This window comes from Onychomys torridus, chromosome 3 (genome assembly GCF_903995425.1).
Source record: "Onychomys torridus chromosome 3, mOncTor1.1, whole genome shotgun sequence".
Taxonomy (NCBI): Eukaryota; Metazoa; Chordata; class Mammalia; order Rodentia; family Cricetidae; genus Onychomys; species Onychomys torridus.
The window spans coordinates 59,035,424-59,048,510 of record NC_050445.1 but is presented as its reverse complement, the minus strand read 5'-3'; the positions used below and the strand labels follow the sequence as shown (position 1 = coordinate 59,048,510).

Sequence of the window (13,087 nt, the reverse complement as noted above, 5' to 3'; positions counted from 1 at the left end):
CCAAATTTATTTTCACTAACCGAACAATGGGAACACATCTAACTGTAAGAACAAGAATCAGAGGAAAGTACATGCACTTATGTCTTTTCTCCTAAATAATCAATATGAAGATTGTAGGAAGATGATGCTTGTATAGTTAGGCAAGTATACATTTGGATATTTAACCACAAAATAGATTTTTATTGAAATATAAAAAGCAAATACTCATGAAAAAGGTATTTTAAAGTCAAAGGATCAGTACTAGACTTGCCAATTAGTGTTAGTGAGTTTTTAGATATGTTCTAGCGTATATTAGCTACCCTGTGTCATACCATAGTAAAATGTTTTTTCTACTTTTATTTCCCCCCTTTTCTCCCATCACTGCTGGCTACCGATTCCAGGGTCCTGCATGTGCTTCCATGTGCTTTTTCACTGAATAGATAGATATCCTCAACCTAAAATAGTATAATTTGAAATGCATTAATTTAGGGAAGTATTAATATATCTTTATCTGCTTCTACTATTTTATAATTGTGTAGGGTAATATTAACTCTGAAACTATCATGATTTTCACTTTATATGAGATACTAAAAGAGTATAAGAGATTGGCCTATAAGAAATTGACATTATAATCAGGCAAAAGAGATAGTTGGGAAATTAATTTCATACCTATTCTATATACATTCCTATGTCTAATTCTCCTCCCTCAAAGAACCTTTCCCTTCAATTTCATTTCTTTATGTCATAGTATTTAGTTTATGTTAAAAACATTGCTTGCCTTAAAATTTTTGCTGTATGCTTTTTGAAAATGAACCATTCTTATTTTTCCTTTGGCTTAGTTTCTTTGATTTGGAAACATTAAATCTTTTTTTTTTGTTCTTGTTAATTTAAATTTTTATTCGTTTAATGATGAGAAAATATAGACAGGAAACAGTTTGGGTGGAGAGGGAATAAAAAAAAACAATGCAAGGGGAGAACAGAACTGAAAGGAAGAAATACTTATTATTACAATGAAGCTGGTAGCAAAGACACCCTTCTCACAATTCTCAGCATTCCCTCTGAGATGGAAGCAGTCTATCCAGACCATCTCTGAATACACAAGGGTCTTGCTTTGTTTTCATAGGTGATAAGTCAAAAGTCTGAAGAATAACAGTGAACACAAGCCTGGCCTTTGCTGTTGTTAGGTGAGATCATGAACACACTCTTACTTGCCTGTTCCTTCTATGACAAATCCTGTGTCTAGAATAGGGTTCTCTGAAGTTTTCTGTCCCCTAGTAAAATCTACTTTGATCCTTTAAGCATACTATTGCCTTGGAAATGGAGAGCAGATGCAACAGAATATGGACTCTCAGCTTAAGACAATTTTTTAAAAAGCTGTGTTAACCCCTCCAGTGTTTTAACTTTGGTTTTGTAGGGCGAAGTCATGGGATATAAAAACCCACTAGAAAAACCACATTTTATTTTAGATGTAATAGGTTTACAAGGAAATCAGTACAGTATTTCTTAAGACCAGTAGTTTTTCAAATAAAGCAACTTCTGGTATTTGTGAGAATGGTCCCACATTAATCATGCTGTCTCAAAGAAGTGACAGAGCTGGAAACAAATACTAGTAAGTCTGGCCCCTAAGCTAATGCATTCCATCATATACATCTGACAGAAGGGTATTCTCAGTAGACATCCATGTCATAACAAGAGACCTACATGGATAAGTCTATAGGTACAGGTAGACATGGTTTAGAACATGGCTCTTATTCCTAATGAGCCTCATTTAAGAGAGCTCTTTGACAATTATCTTTTACTTGGAGAACTTTTATATAATGGCTAGAGAGTCCAAAAAGGCTGAATGTAGTAAACAGGCTCATATTTGAAAAAGGACTTGGGGTCCTTAGGAGTGGTTCATCAGGAACCTGGCCAAAGAACTTTATTGGGAAACTTAGCTTTTCAATGGACATCTGGGGGAATTCCTTTAGCAACCTCAGCTGAAATGAATCAGTCCATGTGGTCAATGGTCTGTCTTGGCTGTTAGTTCCAGTGGGTTCTGGGGTTATGCTTACAGGTTGTATGTCCTGCATGCTCCATGTCAGAATGAGTGATTTCTGCTTTGAGGCCCTTCAGGTACTGGTTCCTTTGAACCCCTGGGATCATTGAGGAACCAATTATTTCAAAGAGGCAAGATGGGATCTTGGAGAATACCATCCAAGTGTGACTCTTACAACTTCACTTGAAGTGACCTTCTGACTTTGTGTTGTTTTAGCAGATTTTCAAATGCCTACATGCTAGTGAATACCGGATGTTATAACTCTTTTCTTAAACTACATTTTAAGCATTGAAAATTTAAAAAATTATCCTGTGTGTTGTGATTGGTGATAAGGACATTGTGTGTTTGTGTGTGTGTGTGTGTGTGTATGTGTGTGTGTGTGTGTGTGTGTGTGTGTTGACAAGTGAAAACATGCTTTGTAAAACTAATTTTATTTCTAAAATAGTATTGACATAAGCAATCAAAGTAAACAGGATACCAGATGATATATTTATGCAAGTCATATAGCTTTAGTGCTTATGGTGATTCTGAGCCAGAAAAAGAACATAATGATTATAAAAGTTTATTTTAAAAGTGGGTTTAGTGATAAGACATTATTTACTTTAGTTTAGTTTATATTTGAATTCAACTTGGCTTACTCATGCTAGGAGGCCTTTTCTTTCTTTAGTCAATGTTTTATATGAGTCTTCAGGTCATGCTTGGTGGCTTTTATCCACCCACACCTCCCCTTTCCCACTACTGAATAAAAATAGAAGTGGTATTTTATCACTTAATAAACAGTGGCCAGATACTGGAGGTACTTTTAAGAACAGTAACAACAGCAAACGTCATCATTTAATTCCAAGCCTCCCAGCAAAAGCTGGAATGTGTGTTTTGCATATTCTTAGATGTGGAGATGTAAATAAACACCCATCTTTTACATTCTTTTCTCAGGTCACGTGTGCCAATTTAACAAATGGTGGGAAATCGGAACTTCTGAAGTCAGGAAGCAACAAATCCACACTAAAGCACATATGGACAGAAAGTAGCAAAGACTTGTCTATCAGTCGGCTCCTCTCACAGACTTTCCGTGGTAAAGAAAATGACACAGATTTGGACCTGCGCTATGACACCCCAGAACCTTATTCTGAGCAAGACCTCTGGGACTGGCTGAGGAACTCCACAGACCTTCAAGAACCTCGGCCCAGGGCCAAAAGAAGGCCCATTGTTAAGACCGGCAAGTTTAAGAAGATGTTTGGATGGGGTGATTTTCATTCCAACATCAAAACAGTGAAGCTAAACCTGTTGATAACTGGGAAAATTGTAGATCATGGCAATGGGACGTTTAGTGTCTATTTCAGGCATAATTCCACTGGTCAAGGTAATGTATCTGTCAGCTTGGTGCCCCCAACCAAAATCGTGGAATTCGACTTGGCACAACAAACCGTGATTGATGCCAAAGATTCCAAGTCCTTCAACTGTCGCATTGAATATGAAAAGGTTGACAAGGCTACCAAGAACACACTCTGCAACTATGACCCTTCAAAAACCTGTTACCAGGAGCAGACCCAAAGTCATGTGTCCTGGCTCTGCTCCAAGCCCTTCAAGGTGATCTGCATTTACATTTCCTTTTATAGTACGGACTATAAACTAGTACAGAAAGTATGCCCCGACTACAACTACCACAGTGACACACCTTACTTCCCCTCAGGATGAGGACAAACAGGGAATGAGACTGAAGCCTGAGGAATTAGAGGTCATAGGACAGGGCTGTTACCTCAAGGAAGAAGGTCACATCTGTTGCCTGGAATGTGTCTACACTGCTGCTCTTGTTGACTGGTGCAAACATGCTAGTGGAAAACAATGGATGTCATTTCTGCCCAGTCAGCTGCATCTCTCAGCATAGTTGTAAATCACCATAGATCTCAAAGTCTCACCTGAAGACATGCTATCACAGATAGAGGCACATGAGCATCCACTCTTGCACATTTCAGCTTGCATCTATCATGGTTCCCTTTGTGAGGGCTTTCATTGTCTGACTCATGATAGTTCAGGATAAACTATGATCAAACACAAAGAATTAACTAGACAGAGGATGTGTCTAACATGCTGTTATGGAAATCTCTTTTAAGGTCTTGAGTCCATGCTAATCAATAATCCCCACTCATGCATTCCTACTGCTTGGAGTAGCTGTGCTGGTGAACACTACTGTAGGAGTTATATGCTTGTTAAATGGAAAAAAATGTGTCTTTAGAGCTCAGTATTCTTTATTTTATAAACACAACAAAGTGTAGTAACTTTTTCCCAGCATACAGTAGGCACATTCACGGTGATACAGGATGGCTTTTCTTTCTCTGGAGGGAAGAGCCCGTTCTCAGTAAAGATGAGCAAACATTTGAAATTTACATGTGGGCAGACACTGGGATTACAGCTTTTCTCGCCTATCTCTGGACCTTTGCAATGTTGAGAGCAACTAAGGCTGCTTAACACAAGTTCTGATCATTATATAAGAAGGGAAATGCCTGGCAGACACCATGTAAGTTAGAAGTGTCTGTCTTATCTTTACTACACATATTGTAACAAATTCAATATCCTAGTCTTCATTTGTATGAATGGTTTGTATTGTATATAGTTTAACCAAGTGTTATTTGAGCTGCTTATTAATATTAAATTGTACTTGTCTCTCTGCTTGTTATTGGTTAAAAAGAAAAAAAGGATCTGAGGAATCCATTTATTCAATGTAGCTGTGAACTCCATTAAAAAGACAAATTTAATGTACAAAGCATTTATTCAGCTCAAGTATTGTTGAAAGCTATACATATACCACATTACACTGTCTGTATTTAGATATTTTATTTCTGGAAAAAAAGAAATGTACATAAAAATAAAACACTTAAAGTTGAGTTTCAGTACGTATTTGTGTAAGATGGTGATTTAAACGGTTCTGACAAGAAGAATGTGCTGGAATACAGCCATGGCTTTGCATATCATGTCACTGAATGTGAGCAGAATCATCTAAATTGTTGTTAGCTGCCCAGTCAAAACAACCTAAGAATTTCGGTCTCAAGCCTAGAAAATAATTGTGGCATACAACATGGCATGCATTTTTTTTTTTTTTTTTTTGTAATGTTAGCTACTCTAGAATACCAAGAAAGAAAAAAATTACTAGTAAACATAGGGAGAATATTTTTGGTGCCTAAATTAATTATAATGAGTAGACTTTCTACCCTGTACAGTCATTATTTAGTAGGAGTATTGAAGTAAAGGCCATGTTTTTGCTTTAAAAGAAAATCAAGCTGTCTTGAAGATTGTGGCTGAATTTCCCTGCGTTTATTGAGGTGACATCATCCAACTGGAGAAACTGGGACAACAGTAGAGGGCTCCTAGTCTCAATTGCTTAAACCAGACGAGATCAAATTATCTATGTAGCATTGTATATGGACACTAAGCTTTCTTTTTAAAGTTGGTGTGCACAATCCTAGAAAAATAAACTGCTGAAGAAATATGCAAGGTCACTCATGTTTAAGACCACTGATTCAGTGTTGAAATTTGAAGAATTTTGGTTAACTCAAAAGTTAACCCAAAGTGCCAAATTAAGAGCACTCACCCTGTCACCTTTCAGCACTCATGCACTGTCCCCTTCCCGTGCTGCTCAGTCTGGACCTCGTTTTCCTAGAGAAAGCAACAGAAGGATAACAGTGAAACAAAACCCATGACCGTAAAAGGAGAAGTCGATCGCTGCTCTGAGGAAAGTCTTCATCTGTTAATCAAACATGCACCTGCTAAGTGCCCATCTCCCAGAACTCTCTGCCTCGTGCAGGCAGCCGTTTGTATCAATGTGTTAATGATCTGTCCATGAAATTTAGAGGTTAATGTTAGAACAACTCTGGCAGAACAGGCAATAAGAGCTTCGTGCATTCCAATTGTTAGACATGCTTTTCACAAATAAGTCTTACCTTGTGCTTATATATCACTATAACCACTGCAGACTTGCTTCCCAGCAAACAAGAGAGATAAATGGGGAAAAAAAGATCAGTTGATTTCTTTAGGGTCATTTGATGATTGGACTGTGGCTTTCATTGTGTATTCTGAAGTGTCTTTTCCCCATCCCAAATTCAAAATGAGATAAAATTCTGACTCAGTCTCTACCCCTCTATTCTGTTCTACAACACCTCCATGAATATTATCCATATATCTTTATAAACATACAGAATACACCTAACACAGTAATTAATTTATCTGCTGATCTATAGATTTTCTTTACAAGAATTTTTTTTATTTCAAATATTTAAAAATCTAAACTCTTAGACTCTTTCTGGGCCTGTAAATAGCTTTGCAAACTCAATCATTTTTGACACTCTCTATGTATTCTACAGAGAAGTCATAATGACACCAGTTTTGAGATTTGTCGGCATCCAATGTGTTCTTCCTGTGGTTGCCAGGATGTGGGTAGAGGAAGATCATCAATGTGGAAGCTTCAAATATACATACTAAAATTTTTATTAGACCAACTTGCTATTTGAGTGAGCTATGTAACTAAGTTTTAATTATGTCTAAAAGCACACTGGTTCTGGGAAAAGTGAACTTTGAGCAGTCATAAGAAAACACATCTCAGATTTTGAAAATTATCCTGCACTTTGGCAAAAATACAGAAGAAAACCTCTAGAAGCACAGAGCATCTGAATGAAACAAGGGTTTGTCAATCATCTTGTTTTCTTAAAACTTTGAACAAAATTGAAATTAAGAAAAATGAATCAGTGTAACTTTTTGGTTCACTGAAGAAAAATGATATTGTCAGTATCCATTTATGTTTTAAAAAAACCCACTTTTGTCATGATATAGTTTCAGCTAGTCGGTCCAAGAGCATCCATAAAGCTTTTCTACTTGAGTGGAAGGGTACAGTCATGAATAATGCGGATGACAGTGTTACTCTGCAAGTACTTGAGAGGATTGTTAATTTAAACGTGTTGCCTGAGTCTTCACTTTAGCAAGGAATTGTAAGCCATATTTTTAACACACTAGATTCCAACAAACCCTGAGAATCTTTTCATTTTCCCACTGCATTTCATGGAAAAGCAGCTCAACGAATATAAACCGCCCTTTGGAAAAGCCATTTGCCTCTTCATCACCAACTGTGAATGCCAACTTTTAACCAGAAACAAACACAGGTATATGTGCTTATAAACTTTCTAAGCCATAGTTGACATATCAGTTCTGGAAACTTTATTTAACTATCAATCTATGTATCTATCTTATTTATCTTTACTTTCACTCAAATTAAATCTAAGTCAGTAGACACCTTTAGAAAAAAATATCAAAGCAGATTTGCCTAAATATGATCACCATTTACTTAATTTGTAGGTGACAAAAATTGATTCAATTCATACAGCCAGAACAGAATCCTTAAAAACGGATTAGCAGACCAGCCTTTTGATGAAGTTTCAGACATACACATCTCAGAGAATGCTGATGGGAAACACTGAAAACTTAGGGCCTGCTCTTTGAGTTTCATTGCCAATAGAAAAAACTGTTGCAAGTAAGAAACTTGTGATTTAACATTGCTTTCTACTAGAATGGAAAAATATGAAAATCTTTAAATAAAGAGTTCTAGTTTTGATTTTCTCCAAGTAATGTTGAGAAAAACACCCTAAAAGGAGTGCCATGCATCTGGAACAGTGTCCTAAATTTGACCAAAAGAAGTTTAATTTTCATATTTCTGTCTTACAGGGATATGCATTTTGTCACTGATACATTACAAGAAGGTGCTAAAGATCCTAGGAGTGTGAGCTGAGATGCCTTCTTTTGGTAGCTGCAGCAGCTATTCTTAGGGGAGGTCTAATGCTACTCCAGTTTTTAACCCAGGATTAGATACTCACATACATTCATATCTAAGTAGCCCTGGCTGTCCTGAAACTTGCTATATAGTCCAACTTAGTCTCAAACTAGTAGATCTGTCTACATCTGCCTCCAGAGTGCTGGGATTAAAGGCATGTACAACCCCTAGTCCATACATCCATCCTGATTCCAACCTGGTCGACACTGCTTTCTTATGAAAGCTACTGTGTTAGGGCTTCTTATACCAGCTCTAGATCTAGTGGTCTCTGATCCTAGGTTCTTCTAATCAAACAAGGGAGCAAAGTGACTGCTGAAGAAATATTGCCAGGACTTTTTTTTTTTATCATTCAGTTGCTGCTAAAAAACTACACTGAATAAGAACACAATTGCTATGGTCAAAATTAACCTTGCAACCTTTCTGAAATCCAATTTTCATATCAAATTTACTTATTTATGTATTTGTTCATTTTCTAACAAAGTTTCAGGAGAATGTGCATAGTGTGACATTTGCTCAGCAGGTTGTTAACATTTTATGTTCAGGATTCCTCAGAGTACCATGCAGGTTTCAACTCTAGTCCTTGCTTAGGTTGAAGTTAGCTCTGATTGTCACTGTTGATATACCAATGTCACAGTCAAGGTCATTTACCAAACTACTATTTGCAAACTGATTTTTGATTTGGAGACAGAGATGTCTTCAAGTTTGATAAGTACGAGACTTGTAGTTTAGCAATATATAGAGCGGTGATGTAATTCTGAATTACTGCAGGTTCCTGCTTAGAATCTCCTTTTAGGAAACTATTTGCTGCATGTTTAGGAAACTTTCAACATTTTAACTTTAATTTCCATTGAAAATGCCTCAAACGATTTTTATATGGGTCCAGTTAGAATCTTCTTATGTTATTAGGTGATGAATTGAGTTTTCTTATAGATGTACATAACAAATATACAAAATGCAAAAGCTATTGTCTGTATAATGTTGAATGGATGGGGAAATTGAAAAGATGGCTCAAACATCTGTTTTAATTTTCTGTCTTGCACTATTTTATTATTCAAACAAATCTAAAACTCTGTTTATGTTCTTGCTTTCTGAAGTTTCTACACAAAAGCAGGTCCCGGGTTCTGCTTGGTATTTCCTGATGTTTCCTGGTATTCTAATGACCTTTTACTCATGTAATATTCTTAATTGATATAAGCCCATGTTCTGATAATGTTCAAAACAATCATCACTTGAAAGAGGCAGGGGGAAAGAGAAGTTACTCTCTACAATTTTTTTAGTAGAACCTTGTTCATGTTCTTCCAGTACAGTCTGAGAACACTTCGTCATTAGCCGAGTCTGATCTGATCATCATCACCACATTTTCTACAAGGGTTATGAAATACAAATTATCAGCAAAACATTGTGTACTTTGCATTAAAATACTTCGTATTGTCAAAAAACTATATTTGTGGTGTACACTGAACATACAATAAACTATAGAAGCTTACAGTACCCAGTGCTATATATTTGTGGGTGTGTACACATCACCATTAAGATGAGTAATATTAAGAAACATATTTATCACCCTCCTACAAATTACCTGTGCACTGTTAGCATCTCTGGTAATGCCTCCAAATCTTATAACTTCAGGCAGCCACTCATATGCTTTTTGATCACTACATGCATATAGTGTATATATTTTGATCACACTAAACTCTCATTACTCTCTTTCATCTATCTTTTCCTTCTGCTAATTAATTTTAAAGTTCATTTCATTTTCTTTAGTTCACTAGGGCTTGTTTTGTAGTATTTTTTCAATGAAGGAGCTCATCTTTTTTTCTTAAAGTTTGAAAAATTAGTACTGAAATAGAAGTCTTGAAGCACTAGGGCACATATTTTGCATCATACATATAGCAGATTGTTGGGCAAGTTAAGAAAGTATAGTGCTAGTCCCACCTTGCACATTTAAATAGGTACACCTTATTTATATCACAGAGTAAAGGAGGTTTTTGTTGTTGTTGTTTGTTAGAAATGTAATGGTTAATAGTAGTATGTCCATGGGAAAGAGCTTTTAGGAATTCTTTGAACATAAGACCCTTGCTAGTATGTGGAATTTTTAGAACTGCACGGCTTTAAAAGAGTTCAGATAGGTATGTGGGGGTATATAGGACATGAGTAATGAAGTTACGATGTTGAGTTCAGTGCAGAGACAGATGTATCCACAAGACTGGGACTGTGGGTGACCAGATGGGATGTGGGTCTCTGGAGATGGGAGAATGGGATGATGGTGAGTGAAAAACCAGGTGCCATCTCCAAATAAAACCAGAGCACTATACATGACCTGTGGAAGTTTTATGCAGTCTTTGGAACAGGATGAAAAGACCCCTAGACAGACCAGAATTGCCTGGGTTACTAGGGCTTGTGGAATGGATTTCAGTTTCAGAGACATATGAAGTTAGAGAAGATTGGATTATTTTTCTACAATTGACTATGTAGTATGTAATTAATATCTGCTGGATAAAAGTTGAATCATTCAATGGAGTTTGTGGATGTGCTCTGGTAGAAGTTGCAGTAGTAGCACACTGTAAATTAAGTTCAACACAGAGTGAAGTCCATTGAAGGACATGGCAATTTATTAGGATGCAGAGACTTGAAGACCTCTTACATACTTTATGTCCAGCATAACTCCATAATTTTATATTGGCTTAAATTTAGTCACAATTAAATGAATACTTTCAGAAATAGGAAGGAGATGGCAGAGGGCAAATAATGCTTATACTTCACATTTTCAGTTCTTGCAGGTATTTTTTGGGGGGGTCACATTTTTACAATTTGCAAATAATTTAGTGAGTTCTACAAACTGGCACACAGAAGAAAAGAGTTTTTAGAAAGTCTTATAGACCATTTCTGCAGGTAATACACTGAAATGTAAATAGTATTCAATTTTATGTTGAAGGATATCAGTGTAACACTTTTTTTTTATAAACTTCTGAGTGATTATTATTTTTTTAAAAGATTTATTTATTTATTATGAATGCAGTGAATGTTCAGCCTGCAGGCCAGAAGAGGGCACTAGATCTCATTGTAGATGGTTGTGAGCCACCATGTGATTGTTGGGAATTGAACTCAGGTCCTCTGGAAGAACAGCCAGTACTCTTAACCTCTGAGCCATCTCTCCAGCCCCCAATGTAACACTTTTATATGACATCACAAATCTAATCTATGCTCTCTGAATGATCCTACTTATATACATGAATTACCACATTTATATACCAAGCCCATAGTTTGCGTGTTTCAGATGTGCCTCTGAGAAGGGAATTATGGAGCCTGGGAAGTGGGTGTCTACTCCACCTTTCCCCTGTATTTAAACTTATTCATTGGACATATTTACTGCATGCTTTCTATATTCTGTGCACTGTGTAGAGTCTAAAGACACAGCTCTAAAAAAAAATCAAGACAGAATACCTGACTTCATGGATCTTAGAACATCATGGGAGAAGACAACCCTTGCTCAAATAAGTACTTTGTATGCTTTGTGGTAATAAGTGCTCTGAAGGGTACGAGATTTGTTAGTTAATTGTTCATGTTGGTAACTGGTTCTCCCATGGTGCATGTTGGAAGAAGGAAAGGAGGTAGACACTTAGGTATAATGGACATCAGTGCAATGGCAAGCATAGCGACACAAAAGGCCAGGTAGGTGTAGGCATGGGGATTTAGAGCAGAGTGAAGCCTGTAGAGAAAGATAAAATGAGACATAAATTAAGTAGGATTTTGACTACAAAAGGGGTACCCATAGGATTTTGAGCAGATAAATTACATGATGGAACTAAATTATATAAAAGGGAAGCATGGGTGCAGGAAGACCAGGTGTGAAACTGCTGTAACAATGAAAGCGAGAGATGATGGTGTTTCAGATTCACATCAAGGTGGTTGCAGTGTCACCAGCAAGGAATGGTTAAATCCTGGGTATTACTGCAAAGGTGGAGCCCTGGATTCATTTGTCACCACACGAGACATGAGAGAAACAGGAGTCAATGATGGCTTAGTTGTGCTTTATATCTGGGTTATACAGAGAGGTAGACATTTTATTAACAAATCTATCACTTTAGGGCAGGAGAGATTGCTCAGATCTTACTAGCTGTTCTTGCAGAAGACTGTGATTCTCTTTCCAGCAACCACGTGATGTCTCATGACCATTAGTAATTCTGGTTCCAAGGACTGCAAAGCCCTCTTCTCGCCTTTTAGGACATCAGGCTTGCATGTGCTGCACAAACACAAATGTAGGCAAAACACTTATACACACAAGATAAAAAGAAAATCAATGAAGTCACTAAGCAAACAAACATTTTAAAGCCCACTTTGAAATTCCTTGGCAGTGACAGATGATCACATATTATTCGATTGCTATCACCTAGTACCTTTGGCTCAGTTCTTCAGAGCCCTTGAAAGGGAAAGGAACTTACATTTTGAAAAGTCTATATATCTTCTTGGGATATGTATTGCATTTTAATGCATTATGTTATTTTGTGTAGTTATTTTCCTGAGTTGTTACTTTAAAAAAAAAATTGAAGAATACATTCTTTCACATTAAATGAAATTTATGTTACATTAATCCACTGTGGAAAATTGAGAGGAAAATGATTATGTAAATTAGAAAGAGCAATTAAGTAGACAGTGAATCCTATGCATTAATTTTTTATTGTTAGTGTATAATAATTATATATAATAATAGGTTTCATCATGTCATTTTCATATATGCATATTATATAACTTTATGATATACTTTATGTTCAATATCATCCCATTATTTATTATTCATATCTTAGTACATTTTCATATTGTCTATAAATAGGCTGATTATTTCTAAGTGGGATTTAATGTTGACTAAGAAATTTGTCAAAATGTACATACAGTTTTTTCACTGGAAGCAAAAGTTTAGTTTCCATTATATATAACAATGAAATTGAATGATTCAGAATGCATGAAATGATAAGTGGGACCAAAGTCATTAATTAGTTGAGTTAGTAAAAAAATTCTTAAATAATTTATGATTACTTTTTAAGCTGTATCTATTATATACTTAACTATCTGCAATTTAATCATTTCAACAAAGATTTAATAATGTTTAATAATTGTTATAAATGTATAATTTATGCACTTTAATTTTGGAACAAAAACTGAACAGATAAAACAATAACTACAACAAAATATTTCATCTGAAAGTATGGGGAATGATATTTTGAGCATATTATAAAGGTCCAATGTTACCAGCAAACTTT

General features: G+C 36.0%; 1 protein-coding gene across 1 annotated transcript in view; it reads left to right on the top strand.

Moving 5' to 3' along the window:
* Window positions 1-5,090, top strand: part of Nxph1 (neurexophilin 1) — a 296,875-nt gene extending 291,785 nt beyond the window's left edge. Inside the window, exon 4 of the mRNA XM_036182616.1 lies at window positions 2,951-5,090. Within this exon, the coding sequence (XP_036038509.1) occupies window positions 2,951-3,712 (762 nt within the window). The 3' untranslated portion in view covers window positions 3,713-5,090. The remainder of the gene's footprint in view (window positions 1-2,950) is intronic.
* The last annotated feature ends 7,997 nt before the right edge of the window (window positions 5,091-13,087 follow it).